The following is a 28000-nucleotide window of genomic DNA, read 5'->3' as shown; positions in this document are numbered from 1 at the left end:
ATTACTCAAAAGACGCATCTTCAAATGTCATCTTTTTTTTTTTTTCAAAGAAAAAACACACCATGCAGATAAAACAAGCAAAGAATTCGCCACGTCCAATGATGGCAGCATTTATGTGAATGAATCGTTTTACTCAAAGTAACACAAATACTGTCAAAAAAAATAAAATGACTTACATTTATATGCAAAATTTTCAACTTTCAACAAGAACACACCGCACCAGTGAAGCATACATCAACTGACTTCATCAAAAGCTATAAAACCTTTCCCAAAAAATACAATGAATAACAATTTTATTTCTACCAGCAACACTTCAATTTTTAAAGGCAAGAGGTTGACATGAACCAATCTAGGACACGGAATCATCATATCGTAAAACAAAAGTTTCTGTTAGTGGACTAAGCAAAAACACTTCAATGGCAGCAGATCATTCCTGGGCTGTAATGGCCATCTAAGGTTCTGTTAGTGGACTGGGCAAAAACACTTCCCATGGCAGCAGATCATTCCTGGACTAATGTCCATCTAAGGTTCCCAGTGCCTCTTTGAGAAGTCCCTGTGCTTCTTCTCTCCTCCTAGTCATGCAAAACTAACAGCAGTTAGATTACACTACAACCAGGTCAGTGATAATGACAATCTCTTCAATGTTCCCTGTAGAATTCAGGAAAATCATAACCAGCTAGCAACAGCTTGAAGCTTTAGGACTACATTCTTAAGATTCTAAACTCCAGTTGTTGAACCATAAAATTTAAGTTTTGAAAAAAAAAAAATGTATTAAGGAACAAATTTGCACACATGAGAATCAGCAAGAAAGCAGCAGACAATTTCTGTATTCAAGTGATTTCTAAACGTCCCATTAATTCTAAAGGCATACCTTTTAATATCTTCTAAAGCCTGTTTGCGACTTTGTATTTGAAGTTCAAGGATGTGAATGAGTGTTGCTCTAGCCTGAGAAGGAGAAAGGGGGATCATTGAAGAACATAATATGGTGGGTTCTTTGCTCATTGAAGAGAGTATATATAAATGAAAATCCACCTGGTTGGGACGCAATGAATTGAGAAGGTGATGTAAATTCTTGAATATAAGAGATATGTCCTCCACTCTCCTTGCATACTGTGATGGCCTCTCCACAAGAACATCAGCAAGCTCTAAAATATGCAGCTGCAATTCTCTATTTAGCGTCCTCAATTCCTTCTTGAAATCTATAAGAGATCGTAATGTTTAATTAGCACAAGCATGTAAGATAGTTATCACTAATTTACTCAACAGAAGACCCATTAGGAAAATATTGTAGCCAAGTTTTGGAAATTGGGTTACACTGCCTGCCATTGATATGGTTTGAACAACCATTTTAGTAATGCAAAACCATCAACAGAGTACATTTGATGGATAGTTCCCAAAAAGGAAAGAATATTATAATCCCCACAAATTCCCCTACACATTAATGCAGAGAAATTACTTGACATACAACTTCACTAAGTTGTCACATTTCCATTATTCATACTCCCACTAAGAAACTATTTTCTATATATATAATCATCCCAAAAGTCAAGGCTCAGTGCTATAGCACATTTATCATCAATAGTCTGAACTCTTGATATAGTCTGAACTCTGAAGGATAAACAATTCTCCAACCATAGATTTGTCCAGCAACCATGTGAAATTTTCATGGAAGTGTCATGTGTGGGCTTTGGAGTGGGGGGAAAAAAAGGAAAATCTTGATGCAGTGTCCTATGTTCACCTACAAATTTGGGAAATACAAAAGGAAAGAAATGAGAGAATTTTTCAGCATCAGTTTACTGGCAGGCATTCATTTTGGCATACAGTTGTTTTTCTGGTCACTTTTTGGGACCTACCTGCAGGTTTTTAGGAGCATATCTGATAGTGGTATGAAAGAGACCAGACAGTAACTAAAAACATAATTTTCCTTTTTGTTGGATTCTTGTTCTCCTTTTTTTAGTTCTTTCACTGAATAAATCGTTTGTTGCAACTCAAAACAAAAATCTGCCACTCCCCAGGAGTGTCTAGCTACAGAAGCTCATAATCTATTCCGCAATAGATCCCACCAACAATGGCCAGCTAGATGCCAACCACAAAATTCAATTTCAACCCAGACAATAATAACTATATTGAAATTAGTGAAGTCAAAAATCATAGACTGAAAGGAAGACAGATTGAGAAATGCTCATTCCTGAGATCCAAAAAAGTACAGCTAACGCAGGAGCCACAACAGGGATTTACTAAACCTTCGCTACTTTCTGCTGTAAATTTACCACTGTCAAGGTGGGTATAGAAGCCAAGTGGTCTGAAAAGGATGTGACAATGCAGCAGGATGCTCAGCACCAGTGAGTTGACACCATGAAACTGAAGTTGCCATGAATAATCCCCTCATGACACAATGTAAGACCTAAAACCCAACTAAGAACCAAGTCTTGACCTTGAAATGGGGTTAAGGGGCTAGAAGAGGGCCTGAGATTGCTCTACACAACTATGGGGAGGGAGGTAAACAGAATCTGAATGAGAGATCTTAGTTTTAATGGCTGATAATGCATCATGATATACAAAACAACACACGATAAAATGGTTATATAGTCTCCAGACTCTACTACCTTATCAATAGTTAACATGGTAATGCCCTTCAAACCACTACCCTAGAGGTAGAAAAACTATCCGATGCCAAATAATACATATTACCATTACCACAGCATTTTATTATTCACTCATACCATGTGTTCAGTTTCACATTCATAATAATCTTGTCTTCCATCTTATGGTTTGTCATATAGATAACTATCGACTATATTTTGACTATGGTTCCAGCATGAAATGTTATAAGTCCAAACAGGCTTTCTCAGAGTAATGTTCCACACATGAAATAGTAGTTTCTAATCCTTTTCTTTAGCACAAGTACATAGCGAAAAATAAATTATCTTTTTTATCAATAAAAAAAATAATCTGATGAAGGGCAACAGCCAATGTAACAAGAGGAAGAAATGAAGACTGTTAAAGAAATATTTTATGCCACAAACCTAGCCTGTATAGAAAACTCTTTCATCATCCAACCTCTGTTAGGGTTGAGGAAAATGAAAATGAAAAATTTTCAAAGGGAACTACATGCTAGAACTAACTCCTATCATAAGGTGGCATTGATAATCAAAACTAGGGTTGAGGCAAACTATGTACCAATGTTTGGTTCTTTTGGGTAGAGCTGACGAACTCCCTGCTCCTCCAAGCTTGGAAGCACATCATCAGTCTGCACTATTAAAGATGAAGGTGTAATAATCAAAGATCAATGAAAAAAAAACAAATTAGACAAATGCAACATTGAATTAAATTTTTTAAAAGGGCCATATAGTTATTAAATAAATTTCAGCACTCAAATTTCAAAATGTTAAATTTCTTAAAGTGGTATTTACCTAAAATGAAAGCTCTCCAATTTTTAAAAAATGAACCAAAGATTCAACACATCAACACAAACTATATTATATTTCACAAACATTCATAGTTGTCAAACATATAGGAGCGAGGGGTGAATATTGTGAAATCTCACCATGTAACTGGCACCAAAGAGAACATAGGTGCCTTCAGTAGGTGGCGGTGGCTCTGGAGCAGATTCAGGGTTTTCAATATAATCCTTGTATAGTTTATAGTACGGAGGGGGAGGTGGGTATGTAGCTGTCGCTGCCATTACAGAAGCCGTCTCCAAGCAACTAAATTAAACCTGAATCTCAAGGTAGTTAAAGGAAACAAGAAAATCCAGGTTGCAAAACAATTTGATCTACAAATTTCTCAAAAAATATACGTACAAACATACATACATACATACATACATATATATATATTGAAAACAGTTTGCTTTTCGTTCAACAAGTGTATCCAAATTCAACAAAGCCCTAATGCTCCATCTGGTTTCCTATGTGAACAATGTAAATGCACACAGAGAGACAATACTTTTTAAATTCCCACACTGCACAGGTTTGTAATTATTTTTATCGGTTTGATTGACACTATAAGGAGATCCAATGCTTGAAAGAGAGCAAGAAAAATGTGTGGAAACAGGGTTTACCATCCTTTGAGTCACAACTAACCTTTTATCTAACCTAAGTATAGTTAGGTCACCTAACCAACTACTACCTTTAGAAACCGTACTTCAAGTCTAGATCATAAAACAATTAAGGTTAAATTTGCATAACCGAGTTGAGTTCGAGAGTGTATGGTTATGAAGAGGAAGGTATTAGCCCCCTTACACACCTATTCTACAAATAATACCTAATTAACCTTAGATTGTCTTAAATTTAACCAACACTATTAATTGCTCAAATACATTTTAATGAACCTTCATTAAAGCATTAAATACCTTCCTTTAATATTAAGGCCCTTTGTATCCATCCATCACAGTAGTCCAATCAGTATGCAACGATTCTCTCCCCTTAGAAAACCCTAAGAGAACACTAATGCAACCCCTATAGTTCATCATTGGATTGATTCAAACAATTATTTATTGCCAAAAGATATGAGGAAGATGAAAATTCCATTCAACATGTAAAATTCCAAGGTCAATCAAATCTTTAGTTTTAAAAATATTCTCCTAGGGTCTCCTTGGTAGTCCGAGTGCACCCCTAGCTCTTTTTAGGTCAACTAGAGATTGTTGCGAGTGCAACACACTCCAATGAACTATTTTGACAATAGATTGGCCAATAAGATGAATTTAAGATAACTAGGGCAAACACTGCGCAAAAATGGAAACAAACATGCCATCAAATACACACAAAAACACAATAATCCTAGATCAATTCTAAACAAAGAAAAAGTAAACCTTCACATATTTCCTTTCCAATCATAACTTCAGGCCCCATTTGGAACCTGGAAAACACAATGGAAAAAGAAGGGAAAATTTGAAGGAATCCAATTTTTTATGTTTGGTTATCAAGGAAACTGAGACAGAAAATAAAAGATATTATATATATATATATACAAATCATTAACATTTGATTAGAATAAATTTTTGTCTTTGATAATATTTAATATCAATAGAAAATATAACGGAAAATGAGTTTCCTTCTTATTTTCCTTTCCTGCCATTTTCTCAAAAAAAAAAAAAACCTTCAGACCCTAAAACTTTCTATATTTTAAATGAATTTCATTTTTAAGAAAACATAAAATCCTTAAATTACTAGAAAAACAAATCAATAAACTAAACTAAAGAAACACAATAAAATCATTAAATTTCCTTAAAAGGTAATACTTTATATGCAAAAAAGAAATGCCTTCTTCATTTTTTTTATTTTTTAAGTGATTGGCTTCAAATTCTATTAAAGAATAATAAATAAATAAATATATGCATACAAGAAAATCAACTTATTGAAGAAAGTCATCATTTTTATATTCTTCGCAATTTTTGGATTTAGATGAAAACAATGCCAAAGAATAATAATAGTGATGATAATAAAAAAATGATAAAAAACAACAACAACAACAACAACACCTCTATCTCAAACACTGGGATGATAAGAGAGGACGGTGGTGTAACACGATGCTGAAGTGGAGGAGAAAAAAACCTAACCTGCGTGCATCATGAAGAAAAAGGAAAGGAGAGCTGCTATGCCTTTCTCTTGCGGCCACTCCAAGAAGACATAGGTTTTTCTCCTAATCATTGAACATAATGCTGAAGTGGAGGAGAAAAAAACCTAACCTGCGTGCATCATGAAGAAAAAGGAAAGGAGAGCTGCTATGCCTTTCCCTTGCGGCCACTCCAAGAAGACATAGGTTTTTCTCCTAATCATTGAACATACACATGTTAGGGTTACTTTTTTACTCTATAATCTGTGCTGCTCCCCCCCCCCCCCCCCCCCTTTTTTTTCTCTCACTTTCTTAAGGCTCTTTATATTAAGTTAGAATTGGACTGCTGTTGTCCTAATGCAAGAGATATCCTTTCTTTGATAGAAAGGGGGGCTATATTCTCTCCATTAAACACTCCAAAAATGGTTCAACGTGATTTCATTTCCTAATTGCATGGCCTAGTTGGATGACACATCCCACTTGATCGTTGTCACAGTATGTTGTCATCCCACAGCAGTATCTTTTTTCAAGGGCAAAGATGGTAGGCAGTTGTCCCAGCATGCCTTTAGTACCCATAGTCTATCCTTTGCTCAATCAAGTTTCCAAAGCTAACACTAAAAGAAGTTCTCTACATCTAGCTTCGTTGAACTATCATAATTGTAGAGATAAGCAAAGGGGAGGATGTTGTCAGCACATCATCTCATCTAGGATAACTGCAAACTTCAAATTCTATATTTTGAGTGGTTGCCCCACCTTTGATAGTCCTGATAGGCAGATTTTATTTGATTTGAGGGTGTGCAAGCAATAACAGTTCAATTTTACAAATTGATCACGCCAATTGCAAGTATTCAAGGTTGACTTGCAGCCAGGACCTAACTTGGAGCCCAAAGGAAAGTGCATCACGGAAAGAATTTAAGATTGGACCTCATTTGGAGCACAATGGAAGCTCAATACATCACTGGGAATTGTTTTGTGTGAACAACCTAATGTAGCCTAAACCTTGACAAAATGGATAAAAATTTGTTAACTAAAACTGAATCTAATCCGCTTAAATGACACATCCAATCCGCCAATTAAATAAATCGGATATGAATTACAATTTGGTTATCCAACCATCCGCTTAATCCGCCACCGATTATCTAACCCAATCTTCTTTGTTAGGTTTATGGTGCTATGATGTTAAGGATCAAAACGCTACAATTGATTACAGAGACTCATAATTTAAAGTCATTAAGGAACGTACATTGGTCAATTTGTTTCAAGAATTAGTTTTTAAAATATTTATGCCTTTTATATTTAATTTTACATGAAAAAGTACATTATAAATTGTGAATTTTTTAAATTTTTGAGAATTATGTGTTAATAATAGACATTTTTTCTATTCAAATTTAGATGAATTTTACATTTATGATTATAGTTCTAAGAATAGTTATGTTTTCTACTTAGTATGAGGACTTTGATTAAGGAGGTATTGGATAAGAGCTCCCCCGATATAGTATTTATCCAAGCAACTAAATTGGAATTGATAGAAAGGGGTTTGGTGAAGATTATTTGGGGTGGGCGTTGTAGGGAATGGGAATTTTTGCCTTCTAGAGGCACGTCAGGAGGCATTCTTGTCTTATGGAATTCGTGCACTATTTCGAACGTGGATACTTTGACCAAGTTTTTTTCTCATTTGGTTTTATTCAATTTTAAAGGGAAGGATCAATGGTTGGTCTCTTCAATTTACAGCCCTTCTAAGCCTACTTTGAGAAACTCATTTTTGGAAGAGCTAAGCTATATTTTTAGCTTTTGCTCCCCTAGGTGGATCGTGGGACGTGATGTCAATGGGGTCAGATTTCCTAGCGAGAAAGGGCGGAGCATAACTACCGCGAGTATGCTCCAGTTTGACTCCTTTAATTAGGGATTGCGAGTTGAGGGATCTTCTTTTGGGTAATGCTTCGTTCACTTTGTCAGTTGGGGGAGGCTAGAACAGTAGCTAGTAGATTGGATAATTTTTGTTCTATAGTGAGTGGAAGCATGAGTTTCCTAATCTATCTCATATGCCTCTTCATAAGACAACTTCCAATGACTTACCTATTTTGCTGGAGGTGTTGTGGGATCTTACACCTTTTAGGTTTTAGAACATGAGAACTAACCATGCAAATTTTAAGCCTTTGATTAGGGACTAATGGGGAGAGGATGTGAAGAGAGGCTAGGATGGGTTTAGATTCATGAGGAAGTTAAAAAGGCTGAACAAAAAACTGAAAGTTTGGAATAAGGGTGAGTTTGGTGATGTTAGTCTTTTGAGCGAGTTGGCAGGACTGGATAGAAAGGAGGAGGTAATGCTGTCAGAAAGTGAGGATGCTAGAAGAGTCTCTATTAAAAATGAGTTGGAAAAGGTGATCTTTCAGGAACTGAGGAGTTGGAGACAAATGACAAAATTTAAGTGGGTGGAAGCCAACGATTGTAATTCCTCTTTTGTCCATAGATTAGCCAATGAAAATAAGAGGAAGAATTTGATTAAGTAGTTTGAGTTGGGGGATGGGAGGAATACTAATGATCAGTGTCTGATTTCTTCTATTATTACTGACTTCTTTCGCAATTTGTATATAGGGTATAGTCTTAAGAGAACTATGATTGAGGGTTTAAATTGGGATGTTGATCAATTGCTTTGGCTCGAGAGACTTTTGATGAGGAAATGAGGGGGGTGATTTTCGAGATAGATAGAGATAAGGCTCCAAGAGTCCAAGTCCAAATCGGTTTAACATGGCATTCTTTCAAGATTGCTAGGAGATAGTTAAGCTGATTTGATGAAAGTTTTCAATAAGTTGAATGGGATTTTAAGTAAGAGTATCAACTCTAACTTTATAGCTTTAGCGCCTAAGAAAGCTAGATCTTCTAAGGTGGAGGATTTTAGACCTATTAGTCTTGTCTCTAGTGTGTATAAGATTATCACTAAGTTTTAGATAATAAGTTGAGTGTGGTGCTCAATGATTCTATCTCTAGAACCCAAAGTGACTTTGTAGTGGGGAGACAAATACTGGATGTTATCCTAGTGGCAAATGAGGTGGTCGAGAGCATCCGTAGGAATAAGAAGGGGGTTTGTTAGTAAAGTAGATTTCAAGAAAGCTTATAACAAAGTGAGTTGGGGTTTTTGGATAAGGTCTTCGTGAAGAAGGGTTTTGGGGAGCGATGGCGTAGGTGGATTAGGAATTGTCAGTCTAATGTGTGGTTTGCAATTATTGTTAATGTCAACCTAAATCTTCATTTACTACTCTGGGAGGCATTAGACAAGGTGATCCATTATCCCCCTTTTTTCTTCGTACTTGTAGTTGATGCTTTAAGTAGGATGGTGGGTAGGGTGGTTGATAAAGGGTTCGTTAAAAGATTAGGTGTGGGGAATGAGGGGGTGGTAGTCTCTCATCTTCAATTTGCTAATGATAACATTTTCTTTCTTGACCATACTCTTTCATTTAGAAGAATTTTGGGAATTTTTAATGTTTTTTAGAGAGTTTCGGGGCTTAGGATTAATGAGGGAAAAAGTGATTTAGCAGCACTAAATGTCCCCAATAAGAGCATTAGAGTTTAGGCAACAGACATAGGGTGTGGTTTATTGGAATGGCCCCTAACTTATTTAGGGGTTCCATTGGGTGGGAATACTAAAGGGGTGGATTTTGGAATCCAGTATTAGAGAGGATTACGAAGCGATTAGACTGTTGGAAGGGTGCCCTTTTCTCCTTTGGCTGTAGAATAACACTTATCCAAGCTTGTCTCTCTAGTATCCCTCTGTATTTTTTATCTGTTTTTAGAATTTCAGTGAGAGTCACAAGCAAGCTTGAGAGAATTATGAGGGATTTTTTGTAGTATGAATTGGGGGGTTGTAGGGGCCATTTAATGAATTGGACAAAGGTTAGTAAGTCTAAAAAGGAGAGGTTGTTGGGTCTTGGCAACTTGGTGTCACCGCTCTTTTAGCTAAAAGGTTGTGGTGCTTCCCCTTGAAAGATAATTCCCTATAGCATTGAGTTATTCGAAGTAAGTTTGGGTTGGATGAGAATGGGTAGAATATGAATGCTAGCTTGAGATGTTCTTTAGGGAGTCCGTGGAGGTTCCCATATTTGCTCTATTTTTACCTTTCGCACTAAGGAGATGGTGAGAAGAGATATACTTTACATCTCAGGGGGACTATAATTGGAGATGCCATTGTTTTCAATACAGAAGTTCCTATAAAAATGGGAAATGTCCTACCTTCGAGTGCAATTTGAACTATTGATTTGCATAATTGGAAGCAACCAATCAAGTTTAGTGAAAAAGCCTAGAATCGATCACTGATCCAATTTAAGTACCTTTACAGGATAGACCTCAACAAAAAACTGAAGAGTAACAGCAACAAGTGATTGTGGGGAGGGGATCCTGAATTTTTGGAAAGATCCATGGCTTGGGAATGATTCTTTCTCCATTTCTCTTCTACATATTTTCATATTGTGCTCTAAGCCCAACGACATTGTTTCTTTCTTTGTCAATAATGGGATGGGCATTCCAGTCTCTTGCAATCTTCATTTCAAGAGACCTTTGGATGATAGGGAGATGGTGGAGTTGTCTTCTTTGTTGTTTGTATTGAATAAATTGCAAATTATCCTCGGATAGGGAAGTTCATTCTTGGTGTCTGGATCATTCAGTGGTTTTTTCTTGTAAATCATTTTTTGAATTTTTTGCCTATTCAAATTATCCCTTTCTTCTTTATTCAATTATTTGGACGCTTAAAGTTCCCCCAAAAATTATAGCATTTACTTGGTTGGTTGTGCTTAAAAATATTAATACCAATAATTTGCTGCAGATTAGGAGACCTTTGAAGGCTCTCTCTCTCCAGATGTTTGCAGGCACTTTTATAGGAATTCTGAAACAGCCTCTCACCTCTTTTTGCAATGTGATTTTGCATGGAGAAATGGGAATAAATTGTTTGGTGTTATGGAAGAGAGTTGGGTATGCCCTTATTCAGTGGAAGATTTGTTATTCACTTCTTTCGCGGGCTTTAGAAGAAGGAAAGGGCAGCTCTATGGAAGTGTATTATGTAGTTTTATGGGGTCTTTGGTAGGAACATACTGCAGAGTTTTTTCCAAGAAGTTGGATTCGTATTTGGTGTGGGAAAAGATTCAGTTTTTGACTTCTTTATGGTGTATCAAGTTTGGAATTTTTAGAGAGGCTAGCTTTTAGGATTTAAATAGGGATTGGAGGAATTGGTTGGTTTGATACCTCTTTTTTTATGATTTAGTTTTTCTCTGGTTTGTTCCAGATTTTTTTGGGAGACGCCTTTTCTCCACCTTGTAAATACTCTTCCTATTAATGACTTTCTTTCGCTATCAAAATAAAAGTGTTTCCTACTTAGTAAATGTTTAATGATATAACAATCTGTATGTTAAAACTCAATTTCAATTATTATGCTACGAAATAAGTATCCACCAAATAGGAAAAATATGTATATATATTCTTAGGAATGGCAGATTATTTGCCTACCGCCACAGATTGTCTGTCCAAACCACCACTTAGTTGAGTCGAATATGGATTTGAATTTGCTTACCCAATAATCTGTCATGGATTATCCAACCCAATCTACTTTGCTAGGTTTAATCCCTATTCCCTACAAGTATGGAACTAAATCACATTGAACCATTTTGGCAGCATTTTAGTGGAGAGCATATTGCCCCATTTCTATTTGGGAAAAGACATCTCCTGGACGAGATGGTGTGCTTGCAACAGCCTTCACCTGTATTTATCTCTATGATTAGAAGAGTGCAACAAACACGCGCACAGCGTACACGCGCACTTTGACTGATTAGAGAGGGAAAATAAAATACCAAGACTTCTTAGAGAGACCGTGAGAAAAAGGTATGACAGCCCCTCTTTACTTTTCAGTTAGGGTTCTTTTCTCACTTCACCATCATTTCACCATCTTCCATCTTCATCTCATGTAAGAACTATCATCTAAATAAATGTTTATCATCATCATCATCATCACACACCATCCCTTAACTTCATCCACCAAACAGCAACACCCATAGCAGAAAAGCTTACATACTCACGTATCATTACATATAGCACCAACCAGCGCAGTAAATCAGCCTCTTCTGCCATTTTTAATGGAAATAAAAGTGACACGCATGTAGTTTAGAGAGAGAGAGAAAGAAGATGGCTTGTAGTGCTGCTGCAACTCACAGTGGGTTCATGGGCGAGCTATGTCTAGTCTAACTATTTGCTTGCATGGCCGAGAGGCCAGCCATGGCTGCACATGTTGTTACTTCCAAGGGGACAACAAAAAATCAAATTGCAGTCATAGGAGCTTTGACATGTTTGTTAGTGGCCACTAATGTTCGGGCAAGGATCAGCCAAGCAGTGGCCTGTGCATGCATGGAAGTGCCCCACTAGCTGGTGCAAAAGCTACCAGAACCTTAGGGTTCCTTTACATGCATGTTCCTTGACTTGAGGAAGAAGTAGGGGCCTCCAGTTACGGAAGTAACTCCCTTTTTTGTATTTTTTCTTAATTCAAGTTTATTTTATTCTTTGGTTGTAGCCTTCTGTATTATTATTTGTTCAATGGTAATAAAATTGTGGATAAATCTAAAAAAACAAAAAAAAGTGTCTTTTTATCATTATCATTCTTCATTGCTACATTTTATTATTATTACGGTTATTGTTTTTTTTATTAAAACAAATAATCTTTTTCTTCTGAGTATTATTATTACAATTATTATTACTACTATTATTATTATCACTATTTTAGTCTTGTCAATATTAGATTTATTGTTATTTCTTTTTTTTTCACAAATTTGCTTACATTCATCGTTAAAATCCAAAAAAAAATTCAATAATCATAAATTTTCTTCACTTAATTTCTATATAATTTTATTTTCATTATTATCACTATTATTATACTTTAGAGACTACTACTTTTATTATTTTTGTCACCTTCTATTTTCATCAAACAAAAATCAAAAAAAAAAATTTGAAAAGTACTAAAAGTACAAAAAAATTAATAATAATAACTTTGTAATGAGTTATTCTCTTGTATTTAACTTAATGCATATTTTATTTACTTATTTTTATTTAAATAGAATTTCTAGAAACCATAAAATTTTTAAAATTCGAAAAAAATAAATAAAATATGTTTGTTTTTGTACATAAGTATTGCCTTTTTGAAAAGATCCTAATTCTATTGTGCTATTTCAATTGGTTTATTGAATCGGGTTTTTATTATAATTTAAGAATCTTAAGTTTTCTTAAAAAGAAATCCACTAAAAATATCAAGTGCAAATCAGGGTACAATTCAAAAGAAAATATCCGAGGTTATTTAGGATAGATCTAGAGTTACTTTGTATGTATTTGATGCCATTTTTGCTTTCATTTTTGTGTTATTTTTGCCTAATTATCTTCAATTCTTCTTATCGGTCAGTAAAGTGTGTTGCACTAGCAACAATCTCCAACTAACCTAAAAGGAGATTGAACACTCTAAGGAATTGACCTAGGCTGGCTAAGGAAATCCTAAGAGAATATTTACAACGCAAAAGATTTGATTCAACTTGACATCTTACATGTTGAATGGGATTCTCATCTTCCTTGTACTTTTTGGCAATAAATAATTGTTTAATCACTCCAACATGAGGGTGTGCCAGCACTTTCTAAAAATTTTTTTAGGTGAGAGAATCCCTACACATGAAATCGGATTACCATGAAGGATGCAAAGTGCCCCATCACAAAGTAAGGTATTCAATGTTTAAAATAAAGGTTGATCAACAAGTATTTGAACAATTAATGGTCATTATTGGAATTTAATACAATAGGAAGTTACTAGGTTCAGTTCTTGGAATGGTGTACAGGGGGGCGCTACTCCCTTCCACTCCCATAACTGCACTCCAAACTCAACTTGATTACACAAACCCTGGTTGTTTTATAATTTGACACAAACCCTACTTGTTTTATAATTTGATAGTAAATTAAATGATTTCACCTAAGTTAAATAAAACGTTAATGGTGACTTCATTGAATTTAAAGGGATAGTAAACCCAATTTCTACACATATTTTCTAACAACCATAGACTGTTGGATAAACACTTGGCAACTCCACCGTACTTTTGTATGCTTGTGTGTTGTGCCATCTTGCCTTTAGGAACTTGCTCTATGGGTTGGTGGATGATTGATAATGGAACAGGACTTCCATTTCAGGTGATCACATCTCTGCACATGCCTTCTACCCATTTTTCTATAGGAAAAGTTGGGGGATAAGGAAGCGTTTGCTCTTATGAGACTAGAGTCTCCATATGAGCCCATGAAGTGTTTGCTCATTGAGTCCTACACTCTTCACACATTTAAATAGCTAGGTTATCTCAAAATGCGACCCATTCATCTGTGTGTGACTATTGCATTCTTTTTTTCATCCACAATCTCATTTTCTTGGATTTCAGAATTCCATCTTTAACCACATCTTTTAACAACTCATATTCTAACATTTCATCTCCTACAAAATTGTAAAAAACGCAACATGCATTAATAATCCTAACTTGGGTCTTCATATCATAAAAAGAAAAACCGCAATATTGCCCATTTTTCTTGGGCTGAAGATTGAAAAGCTCCTCACAATTAGTTGGGTGTTTCCCTATCCACAGATTAGAATGACATCATTCCCTTCAGAAGGAGCTAAAATTCCTGAACCATTTGTGTAAGCTATATCCACAAGATAAAATATCTCTACAAAATAGAATAAAACTTACTTGAATTAAAGATAAAAGGAAGAAGATTACAATGAAATTAAGAACTTTGATACCTACTTAATGGTATTTTCAAACCATTACTACACCCCGAGAATCTTAGGTTGATCCCTCCCAACTAGGTAGCACAAAAATGAAATTTAAATTAGCATGACAAGCAACTAAAACAATTGTGCTCAAGCCACTTTTCCTGTCATGATATAGACCTCAACCCTCTGCAAGAACAATTAGAGGAACATGTGTTCCATCAAGCGCCAACAAAAATGACATAAAAAATCAGTCTTGTCCCAAATCAAATCTACAAATGAAGCATGACCTCAAAACTAAGCATTCCTCTCCAACCAAATTTCCTTGGAAGACTGCACTTGGACATAACTTTTTTTTGCCTCCCAAAGACAAAAAAAAATCAATCTACAAGAAATCCCCCAAAGATTGTGGACAGATCCTACTCTTTGAACCCAAAAAAAATAATAATAAGTCCCCCCCCCCCCTCCAAGAACAAAGCCACAAAGCAATGAAAAAGTGAATTGAGTATGATTCTCACTATTAGCACAAGACAAAAGGAGAAGAATAGAAATATCAAATTAGATGACAGGAAGATGATTTACAAGAAAAGATACCAGAATTATCCAAGCACAAAACTCTAATATTCCCAGCTTGAGAGTTCTTAAAGGAATCTAGCAAGCCTAAGACTAAAAGAGAGAAAAGCTCCTCAATCTCCTAGTCAATCAAATTTATACAAAATCAAAATCCAAAGAAAAGTCGGTGTCATGAATAATGAGGAAAGAAGAAATAAGTGCATCCACAGAAAAGTAAGACGAAAAACTTTTAAGGCAATCAAGAAACATAAATATCCTAACTAAAGAACCTTCCCAAACTAAATCCTATGACCATCTCCCCCACTTCATATTTGATACAAGAAAAAAACAAAGAATAATTGCAGTATGAATTTTCATGAGATTTCATGAGTAAATCTAGCTATAACATTAGCATCGCACCTATTCTCCTACAACCAAATTTACTTTTACTAATCCTATGCCATAAAGAATATAAAGGAAAGAGCCATAACCATTTATCCACCAAAGCAATGTTCACAAACACCAACTAACCAAGATCGAAGCCCCCCTCCTCCTCAAACCTATAAACAAACTCTCCCTCCTCTCACCAACCCCTGACAATAGGCGATATCCAATAATCTCTCTCATATCCACCCCCAGAAAAACTTAAACAAGGAAAAATAAGTCAAAAGCCAATATAAAATCCCACAAATTATAAGAGCAGCAAAACTGGAAGTCACCTTAGGACTTGCATTAATAATGGTGAGGCCGCACTTAGCTAAATTAACCTGGAGACCAGAAACTAACTCAAAACTTGTAAAATGGAAAGAATATTACAAAAAAGAGTTCCTGTCATCTCAAAAGAACAGAATGGTGTCATAGAGGCAACCACATCATCCTTGCATGCATCAACTACCAAAATAAAGAGAAAGTCCCCTTGCCTCACACCCCTAGATGTAGAAAACCATGTCTTAGGTTGCTCATTAATAAACACCAAAAAAGATGGCAAAAGATAGTAGTCTCTCATCCAAACCACGCTGCTTAGCTCTACATCCCTTCCTATCAAAAACCTTATCCCAAAATGATCAACCCTATAATAGGCCTTTTCAAATCCAGCTTGAAAATTAAAGTCTTTTTCCTTCATTAAATTGATCAAGTGTAGTTTAACAAGCATAAATAAATATGCACTAATTAAACATACAAACTCAAGATTTTCATGCCAAAGAAAGGGGAAGGCAGCAGACGAAGAATAATTACAAGCCTTTTGACAAGTATTGATATAAGAGTTAAATCATCTTATAGTGATTGGACCAAGCAACTTGCAAGATTTAGTCCCATAAGTCTAGCTTGTTTTCACCATGGAGTAAAGCCTACCAGCAATGTACGGGTATTACAGGCAACAAAATCATGTAAGTTTAAGCTGCAAAGCGGATCCCAACATTAATATTGCACATCGAGATTAGGCAACCGTTAATTAAATGGTCACGGAGCCTCAGTACTAGTGCAAGCTAGTCACTTCAAATTAAATATAGACTTTCAACATGAATTAATGTCTAAAACCAATTTCCATCCAAAAGCAAAAATTGTAAAAAGGATCTAAAAAATCGTCTCCAACAAGCAGTTAGATAAATACACAAATGGCACTATGAATATGTTTAACTTAGTTTACAGATTTAAACCCCCACATTTTTTAATCAATTCTCATGGATCTTGATGATATAAAAAATGAAGATAAAAAATTAAAAAAATTTGAGGAATTGTTGGAATATGTGTGGAATTAGTCAAGAAAAACATATTTAAACTTAAAGTTGCAAATGGATATTCAAATTAGTTCTAATCCCACATTCAGTTTCTTAATAACATCTCATTCCATCTCCAATCTAGTTTCCAAAAGATAAAAAACAAAAAAAAACAAAAACAAACAAAAACAAAAAAAAATAAAAACAAAAAAAAAACAAATCGGAGTAGTTATTCTAAGAGTTTGAGATCAATAAAACAACTGAGGGAAAATAGGTCTGCTATGTGACTCTGCTACCTAAACTCAAAACTTATTGTCCTAAAAAGATCTCTCCAACCAAATAGATATCTCACTAGAATTGAGACACCAAAACAAACCCTCAAAACTCTACACATGAAGTTTAGCCAACCATCAAAGCTTTAGTATTAGTTTGATCAAATCTAGTTTAACAAGTATCAGTAAATATGCATTTATTCAGTTCTAAATACACACTTAAGTGTTTTGTACCATAGGATGAGGAAGGAAGGGAATGGAGGAAGAATGGTCAAAAATCATTTCAACTCATTTGGAAAGTATCAATATAGGAGTTAACAAAAAGAGTAAATCACATTATAGTGATAAAGCTAAGAAACTCTCAAAATCTGTTTCCCAGAAATCTAGCTTGTTTCCACCACAGGGGGAGATGCACCAGTAATGTAAGGACATTACAGGCAGCAGAAACATGTGAAGTTTAAGCTGCAAAGCGGATCCCAATGTTAATGTTGCACGGTAAGATTAGGCAACCAATAATTGAATGGTCATGGAGCCTCAGTACTGGTGCAAGCAAATCACTTCAAATTAAATGTAAACTTCCAACATGACTAAAACCACTGGAGAGCAGCACTTTTGGAATGATTACTTGTATTGTTTTTCCTTTTTTTCTTTGCTGTATTATAGTTTTTCTGCTTTGTAGCTTTCTGGGGAGGACTCCTTGTCCTCTAAATCTTGTACTTTGGTTCTCAGTTTAAACAATACTGTAGAATGTACTTTGCTTCAAGCAACGTCCATTTTGACCTCCCAACACTTTTGCAACTATGAAATCTCGTGTAGAACCTTGGGAAGTCCTTAGCAACATCAAGACGTTGGCCGTCCATTGCTGCAACTGCTACTTTCTTATATAAAGTCCATTCTTTAACACCTTGCCAAAGCATTGTTTCTTGAGTTTTCTAACCTGAAAGAGGAACTCCCAAGCCCCTCCATCACCCTCAACCAGAGTCCCCAGCCTACCTACTTCTCCTTCCTCCAACCTACACATCATCACTCATCATCCTATCTCCTCTTGCTAGTATTTCACTCCCAATCCTTTCTCTTTCTACCTAATCTCCTCCTCCATCAATTCCTCACTCTACTTTCTCTCCTTTTAACTGGCATTTGGATGTGCTATTGGAAGATGAAGAGAGGGAAAAGGAAAAAACAATGAGTTTTCAAAAACATAAATTAACTAACAATAACTGAACAGAATTGAGCAACCAATGATTTTTAATTTATCATAAAGTTTCAAATATTCAGTCTAAGCACTTAATATAGAGGCATACAATTAAATAGTTTGTAATGCAACACCGAATGCACAAAGTTCCCATGCCAAATTGAGGATCTTGGGAAGGCATGACAGTCATGCCTCCACAATTGGGTCCATCAGACTAAAACCCATGACCTTTTAGTTTGAGTGCAACACCCTAATAGGTCAAACCTCAAGATCACCATCAATTAGAGAACAAGGGGCTGTTTGGTATCATTTTTGTTTCTATTTTCTATCTTCTTTACAGCAATGTGAAAAAATTAGGTGGTGAACCCACATCTGTTAGCATTTCTGGTTTTTAGTTTCTGTTGTTAGCTAAAGCACCAACAATTGAAAAACAAACTAATTTTCCAATTTTTACTTCTTGTAGTTACTTTCGATCTGGACTTCACAATATCTACTGAAGAAAAAATATAATAATTGAAAATATCTCAACATGTCCAAATTTTCCAAATAATAGAAAAAGATAAAACGATCAAAAAAAAATATTTTCACCACTTTTTTCAACCTTACTACATGAAAGGATTGTCCTTGGGCTGCCAAAGAATGACTTTTCAAGTACAATTATTACGTAAAAAATTATTAAGTAATTCCTACTTTTCTATATTATATCTTTTAATTTATATTATTTTGCATTTTTATTGCTCTAATCTTATTGCAAGTGATTTGAGCTTTAAATATGTTAGATTTAACATTTTACTTAAAAGCTCAAGTTAAACACACTTCACCTAAAAGCTCAATTGGCCAACAATGTATATCAAGCCTCAATAAAATATGTTTCCAAAGTAATATTTATTAAGATTTAATAGTGGTACAACTACTAAATTGCTTGGAATTTTATGGTGATTGAAGAATGGAATAAGTACTGGCAATTAATTTTACTCAATCCAAGGACAAAAATGAACAAAAATTTGGTTTTTGATTTTTGCTCCTAGTTTCCATATTTCACTTCAAGTTTTAGTTTTCATAATTTATTGATACTGATACCAAAAAGCTCGGAGCGCAGGCAGACCTAGTGCATACATTACTGCTATTAAACTGCTTTTTTATCTCAAACAAACAACAGAGATCCTACAGTGAGGGCAAATATGAGCGAACGCAGATCTTTTATCCTGTTGTTTCTAAGTCGCAATTGACATACGCAAGCAACAAAAATGCTTTCAAATTCAAATTTGTGGCTTTTTGGATGTTCAAGACTCAAACAAGTCAGAGCAGCTCGTCCTGTTGCCTAAGAAGCATGATAAAAACACCACCATCATCCACAAAATAACTCCCAACAAGTCAATACCAAGAGAATCAACAAGCTATAGCCAATTGAAACAATATCCTCATAAGGAAATGGATGAATACGAGATTTACATAAGATTTGTCCGGGAATAACATAAAATACCTCGTCAGAATTCCGACGTGAATGTTCCGCCTACCATAGATCGCCCCCGCCGGCGTTGCTACGGAGAGCTGCAGAAATCCATGCTCTCGACTTTTAGATATATGTGTACATATATTCTCCTTGTTCCCGACTTCGCAAACCCTACCGTAGTGTCGGCCTTTCGTCCTGGCGTGTTGCTGCTCTAGTGCCCTAACCAAACGAGTCATGAGCATCCATTTGGTACCTTTTATATTTTTTATTTTTTATTTTTGATTAGAAACAAATTATGAAATGTATTCGTCTAGAATATTAATTTTAGTTTTTATTGTTGGTCTTCACCTATTTGCAAAACAAAAATAAAATTTATTTTTTATAATTTTGAGCTATTTTAATAACCTATTGTCAGAATATTTAATATATAGAATTAATTTTTTAATTAAATAATTCATTTTATACATATTTTTAATTAAAATTAAAATCAAATGATTATGTGAATTAAAATTTTTTAATTAAAATAAAAATGTCTATAAAAGTTCAAAAAAAATGAAAAAAAAAATGATAAAAGTCTTTTGTAGAATATTTTACTATTTTCATATTGTCATGTATATAAGATTGTTCTTATAAAATTAATTTCAAAATATATTAATTAAGTAAAATAATTATAATAATTTGAATTTTATTACAATATTTTAGATTTTTTTATTATTTTAATTTATTTTTAATTGTTATTCTATTAGAGGACAAAAATGAGCATTAGTTCAATTAAATTTTTAATTTATTTTAGTTTTAGAAGCATTAAGGAGTAATTTGGCATTACTGTCAAAAATTAAAGAAACAAAAATTAGAAATGAAAATCAAAAACAAAAAATAAAAATTAGAAATCAGTAACTGGTTAACATTTATAAAACTAATTCAAATTAAAAACTTAATTAAAAAATACTTATTCTCATCTTTAAATCAAAATATTATAAAAATATGATTAAAAAAATAAAATTACAAATTATATACATTAAAAAATTACTAAAATAAAAATATATATATTTTATTTATTTTACTTAATTGTTCGACTTTCAAATTTTATTTATGATAAAAAATTTATTGGACTTGACAATTGAAAAATAGTAAAATTATTTTGTAATTAGTTTTATTATTATTTTTAAAAATTTATGTATATTTTTATTTAGTTATATTTAAATTCATATGATCACTAAATTTTGAATTTAATTTAAAAGTGTATAAAATGAATAGTTTAATTCAAAAAAATATTTTAAAATATTAAAATTTTGAATAATAAGCTATCAAAATAACTGAAAATCACAAAATTTGGTTTTCAGTTGCAGCTTTTTTGGCACACAGCTGAAAACCGACAACAGAAAAAGAAAATTGATAATAGAAACAAACACGTTTTTATAATATATTGTTTTTACTATGGAAAAACAAAAATAGAAAATAGAAAACAGTAACGATACCAAACCCCAACCAAATAAGTTACTAATTTTCGACTTTTAATTCCTACTAATTTTTGTTTCTAGTTTTCATTCTCAAAAGTTTTGACAATGTGCCAAACAGCCTTTAAGTTGTCAAAGGATGGATATAAATGGATAAAAATAGAAACATAATTCACGAATTAAATTCTCAGCCCAAACATTGTATAAACTTTCATAAGTTTAAAATATATACATTATTAGATCAAATCAATTGAATTGGTGGATCAAACTAATGATACGTGTATATCACCGATATTATCTCAACTTTTTAACTAAATGCGCGGGATGAACCAAATTAGTTGGATGTCACTAGGGTTGCAAATAGGTTGAGCCAAGTTGAGCTTTAGCATGCTCAAGCTTAGCTTGGTAAAGCTAGAGCTTGGCTCAGACTCGACTCAACTCGCAATTAAAAATATTGACTTGAGCTTGAGCTCGGCCTCGACTCATTTATAGGCTCGGGTTCGGGCTCAGGCTCGAGTTGAAATTTTATAAATGATTTAATAATAACAGTTTCATTCACCTATTTTGTTTGGATCAAAACTTGTATCTTTCTCTTTGGGCAATTAGGTTAGTATTGGACTCTTAGGACTAAGCCAACTTAACAAGCCTGTTAACGAGTTCATTACTAAGCTCCATAACAAGTATAATAAACAAGCCAATTCAAGTTAATTACCGAGCTGCTCACGAGTTGAAATAAGTCAAGTCCGACTATGCTCACACTTGGCTCGTTTACAAATCGAGCCTAAAAATTAGGCTTCAATTTTGCTTATTTAGATAATAAATGAGTTTGAACGAGCTCTTATTGAGCCAAACTCCTAAGCCGCTCATAAGCGACTTGATTCATTTGCAGCCCTAGGTGCCATAAGTTAAGTCACCCAATTGTGACAAAGTTGGCCTTAATTAGCTTCATATTTAGTTTTTAAGACTTTGGACTAGTAGAAATTTTTCAAGGTTTTTTTTTGTTATATTATTATTTTATAATAAAATATAAAATAATGCTTTGTTTGGGAAAAATTTTCCCAATTTAATGCTTACGTAATATCGCAGCTTGGTCCTGCAAGAATTGTTTCGGCCCTTCAACAACCCTTTCTCCTTCAATTTTCTTCGCGAACAGAGGGCAACAGAGAGCAACAAAGAGACTAGATAGGAAGAGACTACGGAGCAGAGGGCAGCGTGCAGAGGCCATTTGATTTGCAGGCGACCGTTACTTACCAACCGTTGCTCGTGAACGTTGAGGATGAGGATATAAAAGGGGGAGATGGGGTAAGTTTAATGAAACCCGCTCATTTGTTTTGAAAATCAAGTTCATATTTTTGATTGAAAAATTTGTTAGTTTGATTGATAAAATCGTTGGTGTGGCTCGTAAATTACTATGCCGCACATTCAATTTGTTGATTGAAGGCATCGTTTGGAAACTCCCAAATTTGAGGTTAGGGTTTTTCTATTAGTATTTTAGTTCCTTCCATTTATTATTTGTTATATGTGTTATGTGTAATTTAATTGACAAGTATACTGTAATGTAGTGTTTTGAATTTGGTATAAGAAAATAGTTTTATTATTGATTGGATTTTAATTTAAAATGAATTATTGTTAAAAGTCTTGTATTTTTTCAGATAAAATATATATGTGTAGTTTTGAAGTTGAGAAATGATTAATCAAATAATAGTTGCATGCATGTGTATCTAGAATTGATTATATAAATTATCTTACGATTTGTTTGATATATGGATAATAGTCACATGCATGTGTATATAGAATAAATATATGTTTTGTTTAATCATGTAAGAACCCGACCTGTGATATATGGAATAAATAAATAAGAAATGGGTAAAACAGTAAATTCAGCAGGATTCGTTGACGAGGCCAGAGTTTCATCGACGAAAGCCCTTCTACTGTTCAGTGACAAAATGCAGAGGCTCATCGATGAGGAGAAGCCAAGAGGTTTTGGGAAATTCATAAATATCATGCTCGTCGACGAGGCCACTGCTACATCAACGAACTTCCTTCGCTTGCTCATCGATGAAGACGCCGCCTCGTCGACGAAGTCGGCCGAGTCAAAGGTGTCATAAATATCATTTTGGGTTGTTTAGAGGCTAAGATATCAAAATTCTCTCTCTCTCTCTCTCTCTCTCTCTCTCTCTCTCTCTCTCTCTCTAGAATTAGGAGCATCTCTTCTTCTCTTTAGATTTCTTCATCGTTCGTTGTAGGAATCGACAAACCAACGTTACCACGGAATCAGGGAAGGATTCTCTTCGTGATTTGTGGAATGGATTTTCATTTCAAGGATTTTCAAGTTTTGACCCAAAATCGAGGTAAGACTCGATTTTCATTTCCATTTTGGTATACTTGTAGAGAATGGAATTGTAAGTATGTATTGTATTGTGATTTATAGGTTTTAGGGAACTCGGTTCGTTGTTTAGGAGCTATAGAGTTCGGGTTTGGATTTTTGGGAAAGGTAAGGGGTTTTTGTTTATATCAGCTATATTTTTGAAATTGGAATCGGTGAAACTATTGTTTACAATTATATGTATGATTTGACTACTTATTTGGGAAAATCTGAAGGGTAAAATTACGGGGTTTTCGAGTTACAATTTTGGGAAAAAGGGGGTTTGGGTTGCATCTCTGGTTTCGTAGGATAACCGTATATATATTGTTGAGTATATTTTATGGAGATGGGCGCACCTTGACTTCTTTTTAAACTGTATTCTTGAAATCGTAAGTTATGTATTTACCAAATAAGTGTGAAATGAACTATTTTATTGAAAATGTTCTAGGTTTGTGAAAGGCTGAACTGGTTGTGTATCGTAGGCTATGATTTATTGAAATGAGTTATAGGGATGTGAGTTCCCAAAATGTTCCAAGTTTTGTGAAAATGTCGAGTCGGAATAAGGCCAAACGTTGATGATAATCAAAGTGCGTCGGCTTATCCCCGAAGGCTTAGATGTGGAGACGGGTCGGTATAATACCGTAGGCAAAATGTGTGAAATATCACTTTCTATACTGGTTGATCACCGAAGGGTGTGGGTTCACCAGATATCGTACCGGCAACCCGTAGGAGCCTAGGGCTGCGCCATATGTCGAGGACGCCATGTAATGTGGACTGGCTTCATTGCCGAAAAGTGTGACGACACTGGATATGGATCATGTTTGTGTGAGATATATTGGAACTATTATTATGATTATACTGTAACTACATTGAGAAAATACTAGAATTGTGTTATGTTTTATGTCAAATAACACTCATATGCCACACATTGATATAACCTTATTCTTCTTTACTGAGAGGTGTCTTACCCCTATCATACGTACATGTTTTCAGGTCCATCAAGTAGTCGAAACTAGCGTTTTAGCGTGGGGAGTGTGGTTGTCGATCTAGCTGCGTATAGTACTAGTGTAAGTACTAGATCATGACCGGGTTGTCGTGTTGGGTTTTGTAGACACCCGAGGCTTTGTTTTGTATTATGGGACCTGGATGTTGGGTTTGTATAAACTCTAGTATGGTATGGCATGTTAATATAGTTTGACTATTTTCTGTTGTGTAAACTGTGTTGATGAATGTGATTAGGGTATACGGGAACCCCACAGGGTCAGACCCTTACATTGTATGGTATCATGTGTGTTTGAATGACATAGGAACAGGTTAGGTTATTAAATCACCTCTGGGGCTCACTACCCTGGTTCGAGGCATGACAGTTTAGTATCAGAGTTAACCAGGTTGTTAGGTCTTGTAGACTTGGTTAGGCGTACCTATGTGTACATACCAGAGTATAAAATATGGGAAATGGGTAGAGTAGGTCGAGGGTTGTTTTGTGCTAGATAGGAACTCGTTGGCGGTGTTCTTTGTTTTTCCTGGAATGACGATTTCAATAAAATCGCGGCAAACCATTGATGATTTCGTGTCGGTGTGATAGAACAGACTTGGACCCGTGAGATGGTAGTTAACATAATTAGTTGTAAATAAATGCATTAACTGTACGTGACGTAGGAGTGCTAATAGATTCCTATCGTATTTTCATAATGGAGCCCAAGGATAACAACTTGGAAAGCGGTTCCAAGGGAACTGCAAGCAATGAGTCCCATTCTGTGCCTCAAGCTTTGACGAGGCAGGTTATACAAGAGATCGGACGAAAAGTTAGGGAATGTGAGCGTTCTCTGAATGTTGCAAAGTGTACCATCGAGAGGTTCACACGTATGCACCCTCCGATATTTTCAGGAGGACCCAATCCGATGATTGCGAAGGATTGGGTCGAGAAGACCGAAAGGATTCTGGAGGTCCTACACTACACAGATAAGCAAAGAGTCCTTTATGCTACCTTTCAGCTTTCTGGGGAGGCAAGGCGAAGGTGGACTTCGGTGATTCTACTGGAGAAGCAGAGAGCCGTCCCTACAGAGATGACATGGAGTCGTTTTAAGGAAGTATTCTTTGAGAGATATTTTCCAGCCTCCACGTGCAACGTTAAGGCGGATGAGTTCTTTGCTTGGACACAAGGAGATATGACGTTGCAGGGTTATGCTGCTCGGTATATAAAGCTATCATGTTTTGTGCCGTACTTGATCTCAAACGAGTACAAGAAGACTTAGAGGTTCGAGAAAGGCCTAAGGAAGGACATCCACAGATTAGTGGGTATGTTTCAGATCCATGAATTTTCAATTTTGGTGGATAAGGCCACTGTGATCGAGACCGGTATCCAGGAGGATAAGGTGGATCAGGAATCGAAGAAGAGGCTAGTGCCTTCTAGTTCTCAGTCTAGTTCTCTCTAGGAGAAATGGAAGAAGAGAAACTATGGTATGGGAAGTCGCCAGAGTTCGGAGTGGCAGGGTTCGTAGGGGGACCAATATTGGGAGCGTTGTGTCAGGTGCCACAAACGACATGATGGTGAATGTTAGCCGTTTGGGGGTAACTATTACAACTGTGGCTAATCGGTTCACATGTCTCGAGATTGTCACGCACCAAAGAGGGGTACGCCCGCTTTGAGACAGAATTTGGGAAGTAATCAGGTATTTCGGGGAACTTATCAGGAGAACATAGCTCTGGCAAGGGTATACTCGTTTACTCCAGCAGATGCTGAGCATGTTGGGAATGTGGTGATAGGCACTATGATATTGTTTTCAAATAGAGTTGTGGTTTTGTTTGATTCGGGTACGACCCACTCCTTTATATTTGCTAATTTTATAAAACTGTGTGGGGTTGAGACCCAAGTCATGAATGAAGAATTGTATGTAGCTACACCATCTGGGAGTGTATCGTTCTGTAAGAGGATGTTAGAAAACTGCCCAATGGTAATTCAAGGAAGGTTGCTACAGGTGAATCTTGTGGTATACGATATGTCTGGGTTCGATGTCATACTGGCAATGGATTGGTTATCCTCCAGTTATGTTGTGATCGACTATCGTGGGAAGGTAGTATTGTTCAGACCTCTTAGGGAGTAGGAGTACGAGTTTGTAGGATCATGTGTGCGTTCGATGCCACCGGTTCTATCGGCATTACAGGCAAAGAGGTTACTTTTGGACCGATGTCAAGGGTACCTAGCTTACGTGAGGGAACCACCGTGGGATGAATTGAAGCTTGAGGATATTCAAGTGGTTAACGAGTTCCCGGATGTGTTTCCCTAAAACTTACCCAGTTTACCTTCGGATCATGAGGTGGAGTTAGAGTTGTTGCCTGGTAAGGCACCGATCTCTAAAGCTCCGTACCGGATGGCTCCAGCAGAACTTCAGGAGTTGAAGGAGCAGTTGCAGGAATTATTGGACAAGGGTTTTATCTGACCTAGTGTCTCACCCTAGGGAGCTCCAATTTTGTTCATGAAGAAAAAGGACGGGTCGATGTGCATGTGCATTGATTACCGTGAGATCAACAAGGTTTCTGTGAAGAACCATTATTTGTTGCCTCATATCGAAGATCTCTTTGACCAGCTACAAGGGACGCAGGTCTTTTCGAAGATCGACCTATGGTCAGGGTATCATCAAGTGAGGGTTAGATCTGAGGATGTTGCGAAGACTTCTTTCCGAACTAGATACGATCACTACAAGTTCTTAGTCATGCATTTTGGGTTGACGAATGCTCCAACAGTGTTCATAGAACTGATGAACAAGGTTTTCCATGAGTACCTGGATCAGTTTGTAGTGGTGTTCATTGATGACATTCTGGTATACTTGAGGAGTCTGGAAGAGAATGAAAACCATCTGAGGTTGGTGCTACAAATTTTGCAGGAGAGGAAGTTGTATGCTAAGATGAAGAAGTGTGAGTTATGGTTGAATCAGGTCACATTTTTAGGCCATGTGGTGTCTAAGGGTGGTATCTCAGTTGATCCTAGCAAAATTGAAGTTGTGGTCAACTGGGTGAGACCAAAGAGTGTGCAGGAGGTTCAGAGTTTCCTAGGACTAGCGGATTATTATCGTCGATTCGTGAAGGGATTCTCTAAGTTGTCTAGGCCTCTAACACGGTTGACCAGGAAGGGGGTGAAGTTTGATTGGATCAAGGATTGTAAACGGTGTTTCCAGGAGCTGAAACAGCAATTGGTTACTGCTCCGGTTTTGACCATTCCTTCTAGGGATGGCGGTTTTGTGATCTATAGTGACGCATCTCTAAAGGGTTTGGGATCTGTGCTTATGAAATAGGGTAAGGTAATAGCTTATGCTTCTTGGAAACTCTAAGAATACGATAATAATTACCCTATGCATATCTGGAATGGGCTGCTGTAGTTTATGCACTAAAGATCTGGCGACATTACCTATATGGTGTTTAGTGTGAGATTTTCACTGACCACAAAAGCCTCAGGCACTTTTTCACGCAGAAGGAGTTGAACATGAGACAGAGATGGTAGCTTTAGCTTATCAAATACTACGATTGCACCAACAGTTATCACCTGAGGAAAGCTAATGTGGTAGCTGATGAGTTGAGTCGGAAGTCGGAGCATGCGGCAGTATCTGCAATTGTAGCTCAACATCATATCAAATGGGATCTGGAAAGCCTTGGTATAGAGTTGGTTATCGGTGA

The 28000-nt window shown here is 35.7% G+C and overlaps 1 protein-coding gene across 2 annotated transcripts; it reads right to left on the bottom strand.

Annotated features, from left to right (window-relative positions):
* Positions 1–110: 110 nt before the first annotated feature.
* On the bottom strand, positions 111–19793 carry LOC131164169 (mediator of RNA polymerase II transcription subunit 7b-like). 2 transcript variants are annotated; one of them, XM_058121166.1, is made up of 6 exons: positions 19538–19793; positions 3548–3718; positions 3181–3250; positions 1033–1199; positions 872–945; positions 111–572 (listed from the first exon to the last, which is right to left on the bottom strand). In XM_058121166.1, exons 2-6 carry the CDS (start codon positions 3683–3685, stop codon positions 512–514), a joined length of 510 nt encoding a protein of 169 aa, XP_057977149.1. In that variant the 5' UTR covers positions 3686–3718; positions 19538–19793; the 3' UTR covers positions 111–511. The 2 variants fall into 2 exon arrangements, with proteins under 2 accessions (XP_057977149.1, XP_057977157.1); XM_058121174.1 differs by having other exon boundaries at positions 3548–3707; positions 19538–19732.
* Positions 19794–28000: the final 8207 nt, after the last annotated feature.

The sequence above is a fragment of the Malania oleifera genome, chromosome 1, assembly GCF_029873635.1.
Source record: "Malania oleifera isolate guangnan ecotype guangnan chromosome 1, ASM2987363v1, whole genome shotgun sequence".
Classification (NCBI taxonomy): Eukaryota; Viridiplantae; Streptophyta; class Magnoliopsida; order Santalales; family Ximeniaceae; genus Malania; species Malania oleifera.
This window is presented reverse-complemented; position numbering and strand designations above follow the sequence as displayed.

Excerpts from the sequence above, each read along its gene's own strand:
- LOC131164169 (XM_058121166.1), bottom strand. The coding sequence starts at position 3,685 with ATGGCAGCGACAGCTACATACCCACCTCCCCCTCCGTACTATAAACTA. Across the intron at positions 3,251-3,547 it reads TCTTTGGTGCCAGTTACATG|ACTGATGATGTGCTTCCAAG; the intron begins GTGAGATTTCAC and ends TTAATAGTGCAG. Across the intron at positions 946-1,032 it reads ATTCATTGCGTCCCAACCAG|GCTAGAGCAACACTCATTCA; the intron begins GTGGATTTTCAT and ends TCTCCTTCTCAG.